The sequence below is a fragment of the Genypterus blacodes genome, unplaced genomic scaffold (genome assembly GCF_046128005.1).
Source record: "Genypterus blacodes isolate CSIRO-AG114 ecotype Tasmania unplaced genomic scaffold, CSIRO-AGI_Gbla_v1 ptg000052l_1, whole genome shotgun sequence".
NCBI lineage: Eukaryota > Metazoa > Chordata > Actinopteri > Ophidiiformes > Ophidiidae > Genypterus > Genypterus blacodes.
In genome coordinates this window covers 2,434,042-2,455,139 of record NW_027466864.1, presented here as the reverse complement: position 1 = coordinate 2,455,139, position 21,098 = coordinate 2,434,042, and the positions used below count along the sequence as shown (strand labels likewise).

General features: G+C 44.1%; 1 protein-coding gene across 1 annotated transcript in view; it reads left to right on the top strand.

Moving 5' to 3' along the window:
- Positions 1-19,327, top strand: part of znf407 (zinc finger protein 407) — a 132,879-nt gene extending 113,552 nt beyond the window's left edge. The window contains exon 10 of the mRNA XM_076150538.1: positions 17,682-19,327. Coding sequence (XP_076006653.1) covers positions 17,682-18,547 — 866 coding nt within the window. The 3' untranslated portion in view covers positions 18,548-19,327. The remainder of the gene's footprint in view (positions 1-17,681) is intronic.
- Positions 19,328-21,098: the final 1,771 nt, after the last annotated feature.

The window sequence follows — 21,098 nt, the reverse complement described above, 5'->3', positions numbered from 1 at the left end:
GTGGTATTCTGACATTGTTAGCCATGATATGCAGTATGGGCATGTAGTCAAGTGACAGAGCATGTGTTATCCCTGATCAAGCGTCCACTGTTACTCCAGTGTCAGGTCCTGGCCGTTGGAGAGTGCTGCTCCCTCAACTTGGTTCCATTGCCACTTTGAAAAGACCCCACATACACACACACACACACACACACATACTCACACGCATTAAGACATGGCCGTCTGTCACTCCTCCACTCTTCGCATGTGACAGTGCCAGCAGCTGTTATGTTAAGCATACTTTATAAGTGCGTATGCATATGTGCACATGAGTGTGTACTCTACGTATGTGTATACGCACATGTTGGTGCCATATGTTTCTTTCCCCAGATACAGGCCAGTATCTGCTCCAGAAATTAAAGGAACAGAACCAAAAGACAGAAAACAGTCACCTACTGCACATTACAATCTGCACATGGAATTTACACAAGCACTCACCGACAGAAGAAAACAAGAAATCTACCCCAAAGGAATATGGGCTTAGAAAAACAGAAAGAAAAAAATGAAGAAAGGTTTTTATGCATGCATGTGTGAGCATGTGTGGATTTTCTAGTTCTGGACCGTGACACTTTATCCGTCCTCTATTAGAATCCCTGAATCCAAACTTGTGGTATTCAATCATTTTGATTAAAAGCTGCGGTCTCTAACAGAAGTGTTGGGAGTGGAGCTGCACGGCGGCCCGCCACGTTTGAGAATTCATATATTTTCATAAACTTTTAACAATGTCAATGAGACACGTCTTCAATCTTTGGCCGCGCGACGGCAAGGCATTCAATCTTTCTTTAGCTTTTCGACAGAAAATTTGAATATGAGTGCAGTGTTATTAATGTGACAGTTCATATGGAGGGCTTCATGGGGGGATTTGCGAGGTTTTTTTTTATTAGTTTTGGAGACACTTCAAGCAGAGGGAAAGGGAAGAAACACGCTCTGTTAGGTCAAATACCGCTGGAGGGGCCTTCACTGCATTCCCGGCTAGCGGTGACGTTAACATTTTAATTTTACACGCCCAATTAACAAAACTAACTAACCAGGGACATTAATTTCTGCTGCAGTTTCAATTTGGGCACCAACTACATTTCTTCTCCCGTTCTTATTTATTTATCATTTTGTTTGTTTGGGCCCAACCTCCCCAATTTTTTTCTTGAATGCACTCAAATCAACATAGAAGATTTATTCAGAGGCATACCCAGCTCAGCTTTGACTATCTGAAATAGAAAATAGCATATTGTGCAATCACCAACACTGAGGCTCGAGGCCAAAAGACAGGAGGTTCGTCTTTAGATTAATGTAACCCTATCTCTAAACCGATTATCAATAGATAGATAACATGTTATCAGAAGAGTTTGTAGTTTGCATAATTGTAAGCGTATTTATTAGATGAAAGTGACCCTCCGGTGAGTGATAGATGCAGGATGACTTTGTGTATCTGTGGGTATTACATTTTGATTGATAGAAGGTTAAATTTAGCCTGATACTGTGCAGTGCATCTGATTGCCCTTGATGCTGTAAACAGCAAAGCCTGGCCAATATGAAATGGTTTGTCAATGGCAGATCAATGTGTACATCTTAAATAAATGCATGCCGGCTACATTATCCATAATAGTAGATCGGGTCGGGCAGCAACAGCACTGTATTGAGTGTCTGTTGCCTTTGACACATCTTTGGTGTCATGGGTGGTGCCATAGAGGCGCCTGAGAAACAGGCCATTCCCCATTCATATAGCTTTTATTACCGTTCTCTGGTTACACGGCATCATAATGCAGGACATTTTATCAGCATTAACTTCACTGGTGTAGATATCCATCTGTCAATAAACAAACTCTGCTTATTGACCATTCTCATATTTATGGGATGTCCACGTCCATGTTTGTGTTTGTGTGTGATTGTACCTGCATGCCATTCTGTGTGTATGAGTGGTTGTGTGTCTGTACATCATTGTTTGTTACAAAGATCCCAATGGGGGATTGAAGCTGCCAGTAGCTGCTATTTCAGTCAGACTTTCGGGATGTTGAAATTGACTCTTGACACACTGAGCAATTCATTTGAATTGCAACTCTTCAGTTCAAGATTTGAATGTTGCTTCTGTTGAAAAGCTGCTGATAAATTTAGGTGATACATTGAATCGCATGGGAAAAGCAGACATTTTCACAGGATTTAAATAAAGCATTTCACTCTATGCAGGTGAACAGCGTCATACCAAAAATATGCATTCAAACAAACTATTTTACGCTATAATATGTGTGTGCCAGTTTCAGTTACAGAGCGTTGCACATGGCCTGTGTAATCTGTGTTTTTTTATTTTTTTGGTTGACTTGTGGACCCTCCCCTTCTCTGAGCTCTCTTCTCCCAGCCTCCGCTGTGTTTTGCTGGCCTGTTGTCAGGAGAATGGATGGAGTCCGTCCCCCCCAGTGAAAACCTGGCCAGACACAGAGCGCTAACCCACTGGATAACAGATAGACACAGACACCCCACATCCCTTTTGGGGATTTGAAAGGGGGGTTCAGAGTGTGTGTGTGTGTGTGTGTGTGTGTGTGTGTGTGTGTGTGTGTGTGTGTGTGTGTGTGTGTGTGTGTGTGTGTGTGTGTGTGTGTGTGTGTGTGTGTGTGTGTGTGTGTGTGTTCCAGCAGTGATCCCGTGGTCGTTTGTAACCCTGGCACTCTCATAGCACCTGCTGCCCAACCCAGGCAGCCTAGTAATGATGCAGACTGATGATGTTAATAAGAAAAGGTGCCCCCCCTTGGCTAGAGAGCTCAGGCGGAACACACGTGCCCACTTATATACACACACACACACACACACACACACACACAACACACAAATATGCATACTCAAAGCAAAATCATGAAGAGGGCCAAATCAAAAATAAACAAATGAACATGTAAGCATTTTGCAGCATCCTGTATTACCTGGTTCACTGACACACACACACACACACACACGCACACACATACACACACACACACACACGCAGTGCATCTTGTTCCGATTCTTTAGGGTAGAGTCTGCTTTGTTGCGGTCGAGGTGGGGGGGCGGTTGAGCTGAGAGAAAAATGCTGCGGCCCTATCTACACAAAGATACAGAAATAATAATGGAAATAAAAATGTGTTGGCACACGGGGAAAATCTTTCTGCTGGAAGGAAGAAAAGGGAATTATCACATACGGTGATGTCTTCATGCATGTACCATTACTCTGTCTCTTTTTATTTAAGAGATAAACATCAGTAATTGGTGGTTGATGTAGGGTTGCCAGGCTGTGTTCACTACAGGTACATACGTATATATATATACGATATATACCCGTCCTGCTTCTTTTAATCTGTGCGGCTGTGTTTTTGCAGGATTCAAATGTTTGTTTGCAGTCTCAAGAGCTTAATCTCTCCTCTAAGTCAGTGTAGTAAAGCCAGCTAGAGAGCGGCTAGTACAGGTTGGTAGTTACTTTATGTCTCCCTCTGCAGTGTCTTCTTTTTATTTCAGTTCACAATCCAGAAGAATTGATGGAGTCGCTGTGTTTATTCCGGCAATGTCAGCACAGCACACACACACACTTTCATTCTCTCTCTCTCTTCCTTTCTCCCTCTGTCTCTCTCTCTCTCTCTCTCTCCTTCTCTCTCGCGAGGTAAACATATTTTGCAGAAAAGCTGACGGAGAGCTTGTTTTAACAACCTCAAGGTCAGCAAGTCAAAGCCTGCAGTCGTCACGCCAGCCTCAGTGTGTGTCAGTAGCTGTGGCTACAGCTCGTTTATGTGTGTGTATGTGACTGCGTGTACATGTGTGTTACAACACTGTGGCATCTCCATGGCAGATTTATACCTCACCGTACACCTTCAATAATTCAATAACAGTGCCTGTGTCTGCTCTGCGGCTCTCTGTGTCATTATAGAACAGGGCTAAATGCCACCAGGCCCAGTCCATCTCTCCGTTTGTGTCTCCCTACAGCCCCCACATCACATACACACACACACACACACACACACACAGACAGTTCTTCTCCTCTACTGCCCCATTTTCAGTAGAACTCCCATAGCTGAAGCATGACTGTGTCCCGTTGCAAACATGGCTAAAAGCCAAGCCGTATTGGTAAACTTATTAATTTCCCAGCCCAACCCGGCCATCTTAGACCCAACTGTTCCCTCCCCCCCGATACAGTACGGTGACTGCAGTGCCAGTCAACCACGATGAGCATCAAAATCAGTCAGTTCCGTTGTTCCCTCACCTCTTTCATAGCGTGTGGATGCCCCCTCCCTGTGGTGCGAGGCTGTTTTAACCCCCCTGACCCCTCTCCTAGCCCTGCTTAGCTGTATTCTGGACGTCCGTGACTTCTCTGGTATTACGGAGCTCCTTCAATCTTTCCAATCGATCCAGCTCTCCCTCTGTTGCTATGTGCTTCAACCCCTCTCTGACCCATCCTCTACTGCCTCATACTCCTGTCTAGTAATGTGCCCTGCGCAGTGCCCTCCCTGTGCATGTGTATATGTGTGTTTGTCTGTGTGTGTGTGTGTTTGCAGCTGACCTGAGTGATGAGTGGTGACCCTCTGGCTGGCGCCTGGCGTCCTCCTCACTCCTATTGATTAGATCTGAGGTTTCATACAGTAGCCGCCTCACATGACTCTGTCATTTACTGTCTCTCCACTGTCTCCGACCTGTCTTGCACACAGACACACATGCACACACAACCACGCACACACACACACACACACACACACACACACACACACACACACATACATTTGTTCGTTTATTCACTCGCAAGTGATCACCTCATTTTCCTCTCCGCTAATGAATGCGAAAGAGGTTAAAGGGCTAGATTCCACATTGCATTCCATAAAGTCATCCATGAAAATGAGTTTAATTAAGAGACAACAGATGCAGCATGCTAACTGCTTGTATCGTTTAGCTTATAGCTACAGAATGAGTCAGCAGCAGAGTGAAGTGTGAGCAAGGGATCAGAGAGAAAACAAGGATACAGCTGTTGATGTTAATATACATCTTAGGGTTTGATTTGATTTGATGGAGTGTGATTTCGGAGTCTTTCATTTCTCAACGTGCCAGGTCGTTTCCTGCCCTCATAGCTTTTTGTAAACAGCGCCCTTAGACAAACTCAACCTGCGCGCGTGTGTGTGCTTGCTTGCGCGTGTGTGTGGGTGTGTGTGGGTGTGTGTGTACCTCTCCCACTCAGTCTTTGCCACAGTAATGCTCAGGTTAAGTGTAGTTGCAGGCTATTATACATCATTAGGGTAAGTAAGGCTCAGGCGGCACAGCAAGAGAAATGGACGCTTTCGGACGCTTCATTCCTCATCGGCCATGGCTGGAATAAGATCTGACGTCACACATATTCACACACATACACACAAACAGCTACACAGAAAAACACAGCTAGCCGCTTATCCAGTCACTCAGTCACAAATCACCCTGTCAATCAGGTAGTTTACTGGAGCTAAAGCCCCCTGATCGCTGTTAGTCAGCCCTGTCTGCCACCTGCCTGCCACAGCACAAATTAAAGGGTTGTTAATGGACAGTTGTGAGTGTTTTATTGTTTTTTCAGTTTTTATAATCATGTTTACACCAGCAGTACTGCATATTGCCGTACAGCTGCTGTGTTAAATCCCACAAGCCATCTTATGTAGGGTCAGACTGATGACAGCTCACTCCCTGACGAGGATGGATTTGATTCAGTTTGGGTTTTGAGGTATTTTTGAAAGAATCTATTGATGACCACTTATTGAACACTTATCTATTAGAAGCCCTCAATTAGCATGAATCCCACTTTTTACTGAAAGATCAGATTTTTTGAGACATCAGCACTTAATGCCCAGTTCTAGGCCGCAGTCAACTTAAATGAGCAAATGTCCTTCGTTTCCTCTCCTTTGCATCTTATTTCTCCACGCAAAAGTTGTATAGCTGTGTCCTCTGCCCAGAGAACGGACCTCCAGCTGGGTTTGAGGACAGAGGCCAGCCGGGTGGCAGAGCCTCAGCAACACGGAGGTGATAGATGAAGGAGGGCAAGAAAAAGACTAATTGTTCTCATTACAGAACAAATAAAAATCAATACGTCTCAAAGGGAGGGGGAGGCGGTGGCGGTGGTCTTGAAGGGCACTGTAGTTATTGCATAGGAGTGGATTTTGTTGGAATTACAAGCGGTGGCGAAGGCGCAGTGGAACCGATCACATTTGAATGCTAATTCCGATAAAGGACAGTTAGATTAATAGATGTGGCAGTACTGCGCTGGTACTTCCCCCATAAAGCAGTGGGGGTGTATGAGATTGAAGTTTTAAATGCAATTAAATGAGAAAACACTAGGCAAAAAAGGGAGATATTTCCCCAATTTTTTCAAATTAAAGCAGGAAATTTCATTACCAAGGGAGCATATTTTACACAGGCAATTACAAGGTTAATACATCTTCAACATCCCTCCTTAAAGTCCTCATATATTTGTTCAGGGATTTTTTCTTGTATTTTAGTTTAATTGGCTATGCAGAGGCTATGCACAAGGTCTGCATAGCCTCTGCACACACACACACACACACACACACACACACACACACACACACACACACATATATACAGATTGTTTTACATGAATTCCCCGGAGGCTTACTCTCATCTTAAACTAAACAGTTACACGTATAATACTAACTTTATCTTAACCGCTACTATAACCGTAAACTAAATCCTTAAATCACTACGATGACCTTTCAACCAAAAATGTCATCACAAAAATAGTCAAGAACTGCCCCCCTCTCTGTCTCTCTGTCTCTCTCTCTCTCTCTCTCTCCTCTCTCTCTCTCTCTCTCTCTCTCTCCTCTCTCTCTCTCTCTCTCTCTCTCCCTCTCTCTCTCTCTCTCTCTCTCTGTTAGTCTCAGGTCTCACGTTGACATGGTGTCAGTGTGAGTATACAGGCAGTAGCAGCTATCATTCACCTGTTCACTGATCTGTGATCCACATACAGGATGAAAGCTGTGCAGTGCATTTCTCACGTCTTAAAATGGCCTTACAAAATAAAGAACAGTTTGATAAAGGTACATTGATGAAGAACAGATAAAGCCAATAGGAGTTGTTTCAGGAGCCAGCTTCTACAATGTATTTCAATGAGTTTAAAAGTAAATTGGTTTGTACTTTTACATGTCAAGACCAGTTTTCTCAGTGTTCCCTCTCTCAAGTTGTTTTCCTCTGATTTACTCAGTCTTACAACCACAGATACACCACACTGTATGATAGAAATACAACAGTGAAGCAAATTGGCAGAGCCACAGAGGGTGGATCGACAGCGAGAAGACAAGCTGGGAAGGAGGCGGAGAGCAGAGGAGGCAGTGTGAAAGATAGAGAGAGCGAGATGGAGATGATGATGGAGGGAGAGAGAGGCTGTGGTTTATATAACATCTCCAGGATAGTCTTTGGCATGCGTCAGGGGGCTGAGCTATCAATCACTCCATCTGTGTAAAATCACGAGCTGACTCCAATATTGCTAAATATTTATACTGTCACATACACACAGGCGTGCAGATGAAAAGAGCCATTCATTAGGGCCTTCTCAGGCCTGTCAGCCTGGAGATGGAGATTAGAGAAGCAACCTCCCACCGCGCCTGCCTCTCCTCTCACCAAGCTCCTCAGCCCTATATATAGAGCCATCAGGACGATAAATATCTCCACCATGCCTCTGTTAGGTAAATACCCAGTAAATATGGCAGGGAGGATCGGAGCCTAAGCTAAACAGACACAGTGTGTGTGTGTGTGTGTGTGTGTGTGTGTGTGTGTGTGTGTGTGTGTGTGTGTGTGTGTGTGTGTGTGTGTGTGTGTGTGTGTGTGTGTGTGTGTGTGTGTGTGTGTGTGTGTGAGTCACTCAACAGGATGTAATAGAAAGTTTTCATACTGCATTCTGTATGGCCATACTTCATGGAAGGTCCGGTTTTGATGCCATAGATTAAAAAAAAAGGGGGTGGGCCAATCATTATTTCAGCTGAAACTCAAAGGAAGTGGACAATCAGAAAACAAAGTAGTTCCTCTTTGAAAAACAATCGTCATAACTTCTCTGGGACTGATACTACTGTAACGGCCGATATTGTTGTTATCTTCTTCGTGGGTGCTTGTGTCAAATCAAGGCAAATCAATCAAAAGGCAATCAAATCTTTGGTCAATAAATGAAAATAAAAAGTACGATAATATCTATATTAAATATATATATTTAGTGATTTTATTTACAAGGAAGGTCAAACACTGCAGATTTAAAAAAAAAAATGTAAATTAGGTTGCAATTCATTTCCCTCGCTTACTTTCTATTGCAGCCTGATATTTCTGATTCTGTACTGTTGGCCTGTATTCCTTTCTCACTATTCGTATTGGGAACATACTGGCAAATATGCAAAGCTAAATAAAGTACATTAATAGTTTATATTTGCTACATTTTAATATACATCAATATACAGATGGATAGTTTTGCTCTGTAAACTAAGCCTGAGGTGACGCTGCCAACAGGCACACACAAGTTGGACATATTTCTAAGAGAAGTAATTAGATAGAATTTAGGCTTTTTGTTCCTTGTTTCAATGCAGCAAAAAAGGGTGAATGCTATGAGAACTTGAACTTGAACAATCTCTATGCTTAAGCACTCCTTTGTCTCTTGACTAACAGGTGTAGCGGACATCTTTTCCTGCTTCACTGTCTTTGTCTCAATTCTTTGTTTACTCCCTTTCACTCCTACTCCACCAAATCCACTTTTCTCTCAACTCTGCCACCAATCCTTTCTTCATTTTATTTTGCAAAAATTCTGAAGGAGCCATTATTTTTTATGATTATTCATTTCATCTTGCCTCCACAGACCTCAGATCATTCCACGGTTCATGTCTTGGCAACAAAAAGACATCAGCAACATCATCCTCACGCTGTAATTATGAGAATGGGGGGAAATTTCATTTTGATTAGTGAAAAAGCTTTTATTCTCAAACTCACATCCATAATTAATCATTAAATCATGGGAGAGTGAGTGAGAGGGATAGATAGCGGGGCACGGTGAAAGAGGGGTGGAGGGATGGATAGAGGGAGGGCTCAAATGTAGAGAGTGAGAGAGAGAGAGAGAGAGAGAGAAAGAGAAAGGAAAAAGGCATGTAATTATCTGCAGAAGTTCAACATCCCCAGTAAATCCACGGAGCTGTCTGACATGGCTAATTAAAGGAGCAATCAAAGGTCCACCTCCAGAGATTTTGAGAGAAAGACGAGCGTGAACAAGAGAAAGAAGGAAACAGGCCAGACTGATAGAAAGAAGGCCTAATGGGGGGGAGAAAGCAAAGGAAGGCGGGGGAATATGGGGGGAAAATGGGGCAAGAGTGTTGTGATCTTTGTCATTGTTTCATATGTCAAGTTCCTCTCTGGGATGGGATGTATTGATGCCGTCTCTCTCTTCTTTTCTGCTTGCTTCATCATTTCCTCTGATCATTTCTGCACATCTGCATATCTGTAGAACGCAGTAAAACAAACGAAAAGCCAAAAAGCAATGATTTACAGCGTTGAAGAAATATCATTGTTATTAAATGTACTGTATTAATCACAACCTGCTCTTTCTTTTTTTTTTAATAAGTTGAAATGATAAATCTTCAGATGCTCTTCCAGTACTCATCATTGCTGATGTAACCTGGAGTCGCCTGGAGTTCAAGTCTTTCTCTCACCATATAGAGAGACAGAGACAGAGAGAGAAAGAGAGAGACGGAGAGAGAGAGACAGAGAGAGAGACAGAGAGAGAGCGATAAACAGAGAAAGGGACAGACAGAGAGAGACAGAGACAGATTGAGGGACTGATGCCAGTGCTACCAAGCAGAACCAGCCGCTGCAGCCGTATCACTATCCCAAGAAGGGTTTGTGGAAATGGAGAGGAGTGAGAATAAGAGGAGATTGAATTAGCATGTGAATAGACGAATAAAGGAAGTACAAGAAGAGGGTTAGGTTGTGTCGTCTATTTACAGTATGGGCATCATTATGTACGTGCATGTGTTGGGTGTGTGACTTGCAGTGTAGAAGAACTTAAAAGTACAACTTAAGGTCAATCTGATAACAGTTACATGTGAAGTTGTACAACCTTATATTTGAGCTGAGCCTCTCATTGCGTGTGATTTCAGTGTTGTTTGGGGAGATGGACTGCGAGCCCTGTTCTTGTCTGTGTTGTGTTCCAGACTAGTGGTCAGTAGGTCGGCCGTGCTTTGTATCCCCACTTGGCAAAATTAGGAGAGCACGTCAGTCTCTAAAACCATGTTAAAATGGTTTGAATATAAGCGTAGCTGGTATAACAGGTTCTGATTATCCAAAGCAAAAATGGACACATTCTCTGCAGCTTGTGTTCTCTCTTACACCTGTGATTGCAAACGCACCACAGAGTTTACACAAGTCCACCGTGCACAGTCACTGCATCCAGCCTCCACACGCAGCTGTCAATCACTTCAGCCTCAACTGTGATACTCAGGAAGCAGACGCTCATACATCATCATCCCAAAGCCCTGTCCATCCTTTCATCCACCCAGGGAGTGGTTAGCTCCGCCGTGATGAAGGACTTTTTCCACTCTGGCACAAGAAGGATGTCTGGTCTAAACATAGTTATGCCTACTTGCTGAGGCAAACGGAGCTGCCTGCACAAGCTTTCCTCTAACTGACAGCACTGTTACCTTACTTCTCACTCCCAGAAGAAGAACACACATTTGTTATGAAAGTCATCATGTTACTTTCACCTGCACATCTAAATCTTCACATTTTGTCAGTTTCCTTTGCTACAAAGCAACGTGTCCAATATTCTACATTCTTGTTATTTATTGGGTTCTAAATCAAACTAGTGTGTAGTGTGTGTGTGTGTGTGTGTGTGTGTGTGTGTGTGTGTGTGTGTGTGTGTGTGTGTGTGTGTGTGTGTGTGTGTGTGTGTGTGTGTGTGTGTGAACTACGAGCTTGTAGACAAAAGGCCCTTGTAAAAGAAAGAGGGGGGGCAGAAGGATGAAAAAATGTAGCTGGTTCCCTCCATGATATGGTTTTCATTTGGTTCACCTTTGACCTCTCTCTCTCTCTCTCTCTCCCTCCGTCTCTCTGTGTCTCTCTCTCCCTCCCTCTCTCTGTGTCTCTGTGGGCACAGCCCTTGGGGACACGGGGGGGGCAGAGTTAGTGTGGACTAGATTATGCTCACACTGGGTCATCCTCTGTCAGCAGAAAAAGAGCTGAGAGCGAGACACTGACCTATGTGCTCTGTGACCACGGCTTTATTGTGTGTACAGGTATGTGTGTGTGTGTGTGTGTGTGTGTGTGTGTGTGTGTAATTCTCACCTCTTTCCTCTGCCACAATCAGTGGACAACTCCAAATGTTATTGTTTATAGCTGCTGTGGTAGTTCACCAAATTGACCATTGCTTTCATATACAGTATAGTTTTGTTCAGTTGTGTGTGTGTGTGTGTGTGTGTGTGTGTGTGTGTGTGTGCGGACAAAGCACAAAGCACTGGATATATTACTACTAGCACAAGTAATTACTCGTGTATTTACCCCGGTTACACCTGTGCAACCCAGCACCAGGCTGCATGGACCTCATCAGGCACGCTGTGAGGTAGCTCGGCTCATTCCATCTTTGAAATATGTGCGTGGAAAGTGGGCCACAATCTGGATATTGCAAACATCATTCATTTTATTTTGCTCTCCAGTGATTGGCTGAGTGTTTTCTATTATCTTCCACCACTCCTGGCCCTCGGTGAAGAGATGGAAAGGAGTTGGGGTTTAAATGGAAATTTGTCCTACACCAAAAGACAATACAGTCCAGCAACACAGACATCCGTTTTTATGAACATTTTGCAAATTATCCCTTTAAAGATGTTTACTGTGGTCTTGAATGATCAGCTTCCTTTTAAAGATAGCGGTGCATTGATATTAGCCTTCAAAGCTCTGTGACGGTGTAACAGCCAAACCCACTGTCAGTCTGTGCCCCCATTCTATTCTGTTTATTCGTCCTTGGGGTGTGTTCAGTGCGTCTCCATCTCTCTCCGTGCCCTGTCCACCCGGTGTCAATCTGACTGCTGTATAATTGGTTGTTTTTTGGTCGGCCAGCCTGTCCTCTCTGGCGTTGATTCATGGCGTTTGTAAAGGTGACAGTAGCGGCTGTCCTTACCAGACAAAGTAGAGCCATCACTAGCTAGACCTTAGCTGACCTGCTAGTTTGTGCACGCACGCACACACACAAATACACACACGCATGCACGCACGCACGCACGCACACACACACACACATTGACATACAGGCATAAGAATATGCTGTGTTGCCTGAGGCCTCATCGGAGAGGAGAGGCAGGTAAGGTCATCGTGTACACAGCACGACCAAGGAAGATCCTCAATTGTCTCCTTAGTACACACACACACACACACACACACATTTACATTTAGACATTTGGCAGACGCTTTTATCCAAGTCCATGTACATTGGAGATTTGAATACAACATAAGGAAAGATCTATTCCAGGGAGAGAAGTGAGTAAGTTAGGCTCAGTTCTAGTCTACAGTATGACTAGGGGAGGTAGAGACTAGGAGGTAGAGCCTAGGAGGTATAGATGGAGGGAGAAGTTGTTTTTTTCACACACAAATGATTAAACACATTCATATTTATGTAGTATCTAAAGAAAAATCTTCCGACACAACCAAGAGTGTGGAGAGGACCTAACAGACATAATAAAACTATTAGAATAAATGCAAATAAAGAGTTGTATACTGTGTGTACAAGCAAAACAATACACACAGCCATGAATGCAGACTCACACACACACACAATGTACAACCCAATATGCAGGCCAGTCCTGGTGACCTGAATACACCTAGAACTGACACTTTATCTACTTAACAGTGTCACCTTCAAAACCTTGCACTACGGGCACACACAATCACACACGCACACGCACACATACGCGCGCGCACACACACACACACACACACAGTTTTACCTCGTCTGTAAAAATCCCCCCACAAATAACAGCCATATGTGTGTCAGGTTAAGGGCTCTCCATCTTGCTCCTTTTAAGGCATTGACTCCATATCTATAATTGAAGGTAATCGGCTGGTAAAAGGATTGTAAAGGGTTTTGTGCCGTGGTTAAAATTGATCATAAGCTCCGGCTTTTTCATGGTCCTGCCACCGACCTTGTGATTGATTTGGTGAGCATTTTTTTCCCGTCCTTATGCTATTGTTTGACGGTGTAATTGACTTTGCTTGTCTCCTCAGGTTGATTCCCTTTGTCTTCCACCGTGTGTCTCCTTGTTAGCGCCATTGTTTTCCCTGCCATGTAGAATTAGTACTACATTTTTGAGTAGATTTAGGTTGAGGTGAGGTTCAAGGATCACCACGTGACTGTGTGTGAAAATACACACGACACATTAAATGTCCTACAATGGTACTGTAAGACTTAATGTAGTGATGTGTGTGTGTCTGATTACATGTAGATGTTCAAGTAAGTTTACATTTGCAGCGAGCTGACCTGTGTTCTAGCGGGTATAATTGATTGTGTGTGCTGATGTCTGGGTGTTAAGGTTAATTTCTCTAACTGCTGGTAAGTGCTGTCTGACCGCTCCCCTGGCAGCCTCTCCTAGCTGAAGTAATGCCACTTAGAGGCCCCGGGCCCCCGCCACTGGCCGGCCCATTGATCCGCTGATCAATAGGTGCATCTGTACCGTGCACTGAGCAGCCGGGCTCCAGCACCGGCCTAGCGCTAACAAACTGACTTCAGGCACGGAGTCACACTGCACAAATGGGTATCAAACTAGGGTCTGGGGATCAACCAATGGTGCTTAAGGGGCTTCCAGAGAAGTCGCAAGCAAAATGAGGCAGAGTTGAATTTCAGTATTATTACTTTCATTAGCAGTTATTCCGTTTAGAGTGTAGCAGAAGAGTCACACGTTCACACACACACACACACTCACACATTATCACATATTGCCCTTCAGATAAACCTTTCAGGTGACGGCCCATCACCTAACCATGGGTTTGAATACTTAAAGCAGAAACAAATCCACATATACACACATGAAAATATGTCTGGATGTTACACAGCTTCTAATCTGAACACGTCAGGTATAAAACATGAGTGTAAAGTGCGTGTTGCAGTGTGTCTGAGGGTCTGACGAATAACAGCAGGGGATCTTATCAAAGCTCCCCAAATTCTGAACTCACAGAAAGCAAGGATAGATAAATATAGATTGAGAATATAAAAAGGTTGACGTGCAAAAGCTGACTGGATTTTCATACTCAACAATATATTTAGTAAAAGCAATAACTCTAAGTGTGTATGACTGAACTCATCCACATATCCCTCTAAGATTTCCTGTGTTTAGCTTTTACCCATAATGATAAGTGCATGATGAGGATCTGCTGTTATTAGCTTTGATTTATCAGAAAATCTAGACACTTAAAATGAAAATGTTCCTCTTTCTCTTCGCTGCCATTTCCCGCCTTTCATCTAATTTTCCATTTTTCTCCTCTTCTTCCTTGTTTCTCATGCCTGCTCTTTTGTTGCCTCATATTCTCACATAGATGTGCAATCTGCATAGGGAAATAAGGAAAGAAGGAGATGGCTCACTTTTGTTTGATGCAGAGAATTGGTACACATGGAATTCATGTAGAAAGTTAAATTCCCACACACATACTATCGCTTCTGCATAAAGTCATTAGTAGTCGCTGATTTAGTTTAGTGGTAACAGAGATGTCTGTCTTCTGGAAATGGATTTCAGCGTTCATCACGGCACGCTTTTCTCCTGTTGTTTTATTCCTCTCAGGAGCCTCCATCTTGTTTCAGATCACAGCCAATAAAGCAGAGTGCCTCTCTCATCCTCTCTCCTACTTCCTGTTAAAGGAATCAGTCAGTCAGAACACTCAAAACACATATTAAACAGGCATCAGCCTCTCGCCGGGGCCAAATCACGCTGTTCAAATGTTGTTCTTCCACCGGGAGCGCAGGACAACTGAAGAGATGGGATCTGCAACATTAACTTGATTCACGGCTGCAGCGACTGAGTGACACTCCATAAACCTCAGCGGGCCGCCGCCGGGGCCCGCCGACAGCACCCCATGGCTAATGTGACACACACTAGCTACGCCTAGCCTTACCACCCCCACAACAAAACACACACTCTAACATACACATTGACAAGCACAGAAAAACATGCAGTAATTCAGGGATTCACACACTCTTTCTGAGGAGCACACACAGACATTATCTCCACACACACACAAGCAGCCTAACTCTAACATCCACACCACATTTACTGTATATTCCACATACATACCTACATAAACATAGAAACACACAAAATTGACACATACAGGAAACCTCTACCTCTAAAACAATCCCTACTCCAAACAGGCCTTTTGAACACACACTCTCAGGCAGTCAGGGGTTCACACAAGTATGCGCACTCTCTTCTGAACACATGCACACATAAATGGGCTTTATGGTAATGCAGCAGAAAATGCACCGCCGTTGAATTATTGTCCTTTCCAGCCGACCTCTCAGCTCGCAGCGTTTTGGCGTAGGCAGTTAGCATGGGCCCTGTAGCTCTGTGTAAATAGGTAACCTCTGCTGCTCAAAATGCCAACTTCCACCGGCTGACTTGAACAGAGCACACTCCCTCCACACACTAACTACAGCGGCTGTCACTACAGGGACAACAAAGTGGAGTAACACAGACATGTTGGTGTCTGTTTACTACTAGGGTTTGTTTTGGCTTTGGACAAATGCACATTGTTGCACATTATGTTACACTGTCCATGTATCGAGAGAGAGAGAGAGAGAGAGAGAGAGAGAGAGAGAGAGAGAGAGACATAGACATAGAGGTGAGAGCCCAGCCAGACTTATAAAGTGAGAGTAGAGAAAGGTTGGTGACAGAGAAGAAGACAACAGTGAAAAACCACAAGAACTTTTTCAGGAACTTGTCTTTGTTTCCCAAGCAATCAAGCGTCATTTTGGTACCAGAATTATAGTTCCTAGTTTCCTCCTGAACCTTAGGTATACTCGTGGCTAAATTGAGACAGTTCTCTTCTATATAGACTTAAAAAACTTCTATCTAAATGTATAAATAAAGACTACAGAGGCGTAGAACTGAAAGAGTCTGTTCAAGCCATAATTCAATACAAAGTGTTGTCCTCTAGTGGTCTAATCATTCCCAACAAGCCTCCAGAGTAACAAGAAACCTCCCTCTCAGCAAGGTCTTGGTCCGGTTGAAGCTGAGATAAAACACCCCCACTCCCCCACCACCGCAGGTTCAAGGTCTGATTGTTGCGTTCTCATCTGGCCACATCAATCCCACTAAAGCAAAGACAATGCTTGGGTGTGTAGTAACTGCTCTTAACCAACCAGGTATGAAAACACACAGAGTGAACTGTAAACAGCTACAGCCTGGGAAAGAGTCAAAGTCAGCCTGTCTATGACCTGACTTTGACTCTTTCCCAGGTGTTTTGTGACCTTAAGAACTATATGTGGGAATGCAAAATCATAAACTTTATCAATAGTTTTGTGGACTTAACTGCACAAAGGTTTGGCTCTTTTGATGCCAAAGGAGCGGTGGTCTCTGCCTACTTAGAACATCTCAGTGTGTGTTTACGCTGAAGGAGAACAGGGTACGCTTGGGTCAGAGGCTGTCCGCCGCACCACTCTGACTTTCCGATCACATTGTCAACCTGGTGAGTGCAGGACATTAAATGTCAAGGGGAGATAGGAATATCAATGATTGATGAGTTTGTTCCTGTATGTACTGAGAGCACTGCGATGTCGTCCCGACTCCTAGGGGTCAATGTTGTACCGCCAAAATGTCAGGAGCCGAAAATCAAGGATGCCGCTTCTTGTTTTGTTGGAGATTTACACACTCTTATTTTATTTTATTCTGTTGTTTACTTTCTTTCACTTGACCCCATCTTTATATATTTCTCATAAACTGTGAATGTGCATTTCCTTGTTATGTAAGGTAGTAAGGTAAAAGGTCCACCACAATGACTTTTCCAGTGACAGTAGCTTGTGTGTGTGTGTGTGTGTGTGTGTGTGGGTGTGTGGGTGTGTGTGTGTGTGTTTGTAGCTTTGGTGCAATAAGTTAATCTGTTCTCAGGAGCCTGGACGTGATGAGTCGCCTCTTCACCGCCTGAATTTCCCATTTTTCTGCATAGATTAACCTACAAGTGTCTGAGCTGGTCACTGTTTAAACAATGGCATTTCTAACACTGTTCCTATCACCTTGGAAACGCCATGGCAACCTGTGATCTAAGAGGGCACCGTGTGGCTGAATTAGCACCAGCAGCACTCACACAGCACTCTTCCGCCAGCCTAATATCTCCATATTGTGTCTCCTTTCATACACTGAGTGAGTGGAAGATGTGAGGTGTTACATGAACTTTCTTAATGACCTCATGGCTTCTCTTTCCCACGCTGATGGAGAAAATGGCAAGTTTATCAGCAAAACTGTTGTTACAAAGGACAAATCCCTTGCTTTTCTTATTATCTGAGCATATGATCCTTGCTCATCTCACCATAGAATGATTCTCCCTTTCTACCCACTCTGCTGTGTTTACAAAAAGAAAATGTTTCTATTGCTTATTTTTCCTTTATTGTTGTTGTTTCATTCTCAGTTGCCCTGTGTTAACATATACTGTCATTCTGTGTTCCCTAGGTATCGTGTCCAAGTCTTTTGAGTGTCGATTGAAGGGCCAGGGGGCGACATATGTGGAGGCGGAAGCTCCAGACTCCCCGGTCCACAGGAGAAGCTCAGCTGAGGCATCTGGCCAGGATGAGCCTGTCCAACAGGTCATCATCATCCAGGGCTACGGTGACGGGAATGTGACCATTGACCAGACCCTGGAGGCGTCGGCCGCCGCCACCCTGCAGACACTGGCCATGGCCGGCCAGGTGGCCGAGGTGCTCCACATCACTGAAGACGGACAAGTCATAGCCTCCGGCAGGGAAGTGGCGTCCGCGGGGGCCCACCTGGCTGGAGGCAGCACCCAGTATGTGGTGCTTGAGTCAGGGGAGGCCAGGGAGGACCTGCAGGCTGTGGCCAGAGGAGGTGTAGCAGTCACAGCACAAAGTCACATTGTTTCCGAGTCGTCCACAGCTCTGGATGCTCTGCTCACTGCTGTCAGTGAAATGGGCCAGCAGGAGGAAATGCAGGGAGAGGCAGCCGTCGTTCAAGAGGTCTTGACCTCTGAGATGGCTGAGGCTGTGCAGGGAGAAGAGCAGCAGGAGGTGAAACAGGAGCAGGAGGAGATGCAGGTCATCCATCAGACCGGCCAGCAGGACATGCAGGAAGTACTGCAGCTTGCTGCCTCCCAAATGATGAAGGAAGGTCTGACGCAGGTCATTGTCAACGATGAGGGCACTCACTATATTGTGACGGAGCTGGACAGCTGCACCTTACAGGTGGAGGGAAGCGTCTATGGAGGAGCAGGGGCAGACGGCCAGCAGGAGGGGCAGCAGGCTGGAGAGGAGATGGTGGTGTATCTAGATGGAGCACCACATAATATAGTTCTTGAAGGGTAGCAGAGGTGCAGATTTAAAAGAGTTTAATGAGTCTGGATGCTGTATAAGTAAAGTTCTTATCAGGCCTACAATAAGTCAGATCAGCGTCCACCAACCTCTCTCATTTTTAGCCTAACTCATTTTTCCCTCTGTTTTTAGTTTTGGTATCTTGGGCTAATCTAAACTCAGGTTGAACATTATTTGTTTAGTAGGAAGAGAAAGAAACATTGTGGTGCAAAGTGAGTTAACCTTCACTCCTCACAACCACCAAGGCAACATTAACCACTTGATTGATGACATGCAACTTCAAGAAGTATATGAATAGATATATTTCTTTCTGATATAAATATATATATATATATATTGTTGTCAGATCTAATATGCTTTTTAATGGCTCCCCAAAATGGAGATGATGTTCTACACTGTAGGTCGATGTAGCAAAGCTATTCTGGCAAATGTTGTTTTTCCTTCTTGACATGTTTGTTTAATTATGAGCTTAGATTTTGTTTTGCTTTGGTTTGAATTTTGCTCATGGGTCCTATGACTTCTATGGTTTATTCCTTTGTATTTTCTAATGAGTTCTCTCTTCATTGTCTTTAGTGAATATAATTAGTCACAAATTGCTGTGTTGATGGATTTTTGAGATGAAAACAGCGAGGCCTGCCGTGTAGATGTTGTAATAAAGAATTCATTCTGATATTTTACTGATTTGACTGTGACTCAGCGAGTTGAATGTCCATCTGTTGGGAAAACTTGAAAAGCCATTCATTTCACATCCATCTAGAGTTCTGACAATAAACATTCAGATAACATTTGTAACTCCTTTGTGCAGGTTTATTCTTTGCTGTGTGTTGTGTGTAGACGCTCCTGCATTTCAGCGTCAACCCTGCAGCACCATCATACCAGCAACATCCACATACATGCATCAACTGATAGCTCTCATCATGCTTTCTGATCACTAACACAGTCATTATCATCACCATTATCATTATCCTCATCATGATCACCATCATCCTAATCGTCATCTTCTCTTCTCTCTCCCCCCATCAGGCCTATTCTGTTCATTGCATCCAAGACACTCATCCTTTTTTCCCCCCAGCAGTATTCAGCACTGGAGGGAGAATCAATATTCATTTAGGCCCCTACACAAGGCCTGCTTTCTGATGGAGTGAGTGGGAGAGCGCTATGGCGGCTGCCGAACACAATGGCCAACCGCTGAAAGTAGAGAGAAAGCGCTCGTACGCACCGAGGGCATCAAAAGATCATCCCTTTAACACACACATGGCAAGAAGGTGGGCTGACAGAGAAAGTGTTGGAGGAGTGGGCAGGGAAAAAAAGGAGAAGATTACAGACGGATGTAGACGGAGGTGAGGCCCAGGAGAAGTGAAAGAGCGCTGAAATCCACAACCACACAGAGAGAAGGGAGCCTGTAATTTCACATAACACCTGTCTGCCTGTTTTTATCTTCTGTTCAAAGCCTCGTGTCACAATTATAAACCCACAGTCTCTTTTTTTCATTCCGCCGAAACACACACACACACGCGCGTTTAACAGAAGCGGCTTCTATCAGTGAGAGCATCCCTACATCCTTGTGAGCCTGTAAGTGAATGCCAAGTAAGTGGTAACATTAGACAATAAGCTATAGATTCAAACTAATGGCCAATTTCTCTTCTGCATGTAGCTCAAACTTGATCTGAAACCTGATCTGAAACATGTTCACACTGCTCAGAAACCAAAACTGCAAAATGGATTTGGATCACAGGACGAAGGAAGCCAAATGTGTTGAAACCTTTTTTTTTTTTTTAAATGCATAAAAAAGCTAAATTCCCATAATATCTTGAATGGGAAAAATGGTAAATGCAAAAAAAAAAGTGGCCAATTTGCGTATATGACCTCTGTGTGACCCCTAATGAAAGTAAATGTAATATTCTATGATGTAACCAGCAATCAGCAACATTCCCCCTGTGTGTTGGCTCTGAATAGGAATGTCTCTCTTCCTCTCTGCCATGCGTGTACATTATTATACATGTCTTGGTGAGTTATTGTGTTCTGTATTGTGTGCTCCTCCACCCTCCCTGTGTATCTCCCTAATCAGTGCTGGATGGTTCATTATTAGCTGCAGCAGGCCACTCGTGTGACATGGAAGAGGGAGAAATTAGCAGCTGTCACCCAGTGATGAGTTCATTTCCTGACAGGCCTCTGCTCCGAAGAGTCCTGCTGCAGATGAGCAGACGGCTGATGGAAACCTGTCGCCCGAGCTTAATTGGAGAGCCGGAAAAGGCTTGTGGGGGAGAGAGGGGAGGGGAGGGGAGGGAGGGAGGGGGCGTGGAGGGAATGTGAGGAGGAGGAGGGGGCGGGGGCGGGTGTTCTCGGTAACTTTGAAAGCTTTTCCTGGTTCTTCTATGGACTGTAACAGAGTTTCAAAGGAGTTATTTGACACGAGTACAAATCTATCAAAGGAACAGTCTTTTTTGTTATGTATGGAATTTTCATAGTCTTCCCTCGACAGTCGGGTTGGAGACATTTAGTATGCTGGGTGACACACACACATACACACTCCCTCTCTCTCTCT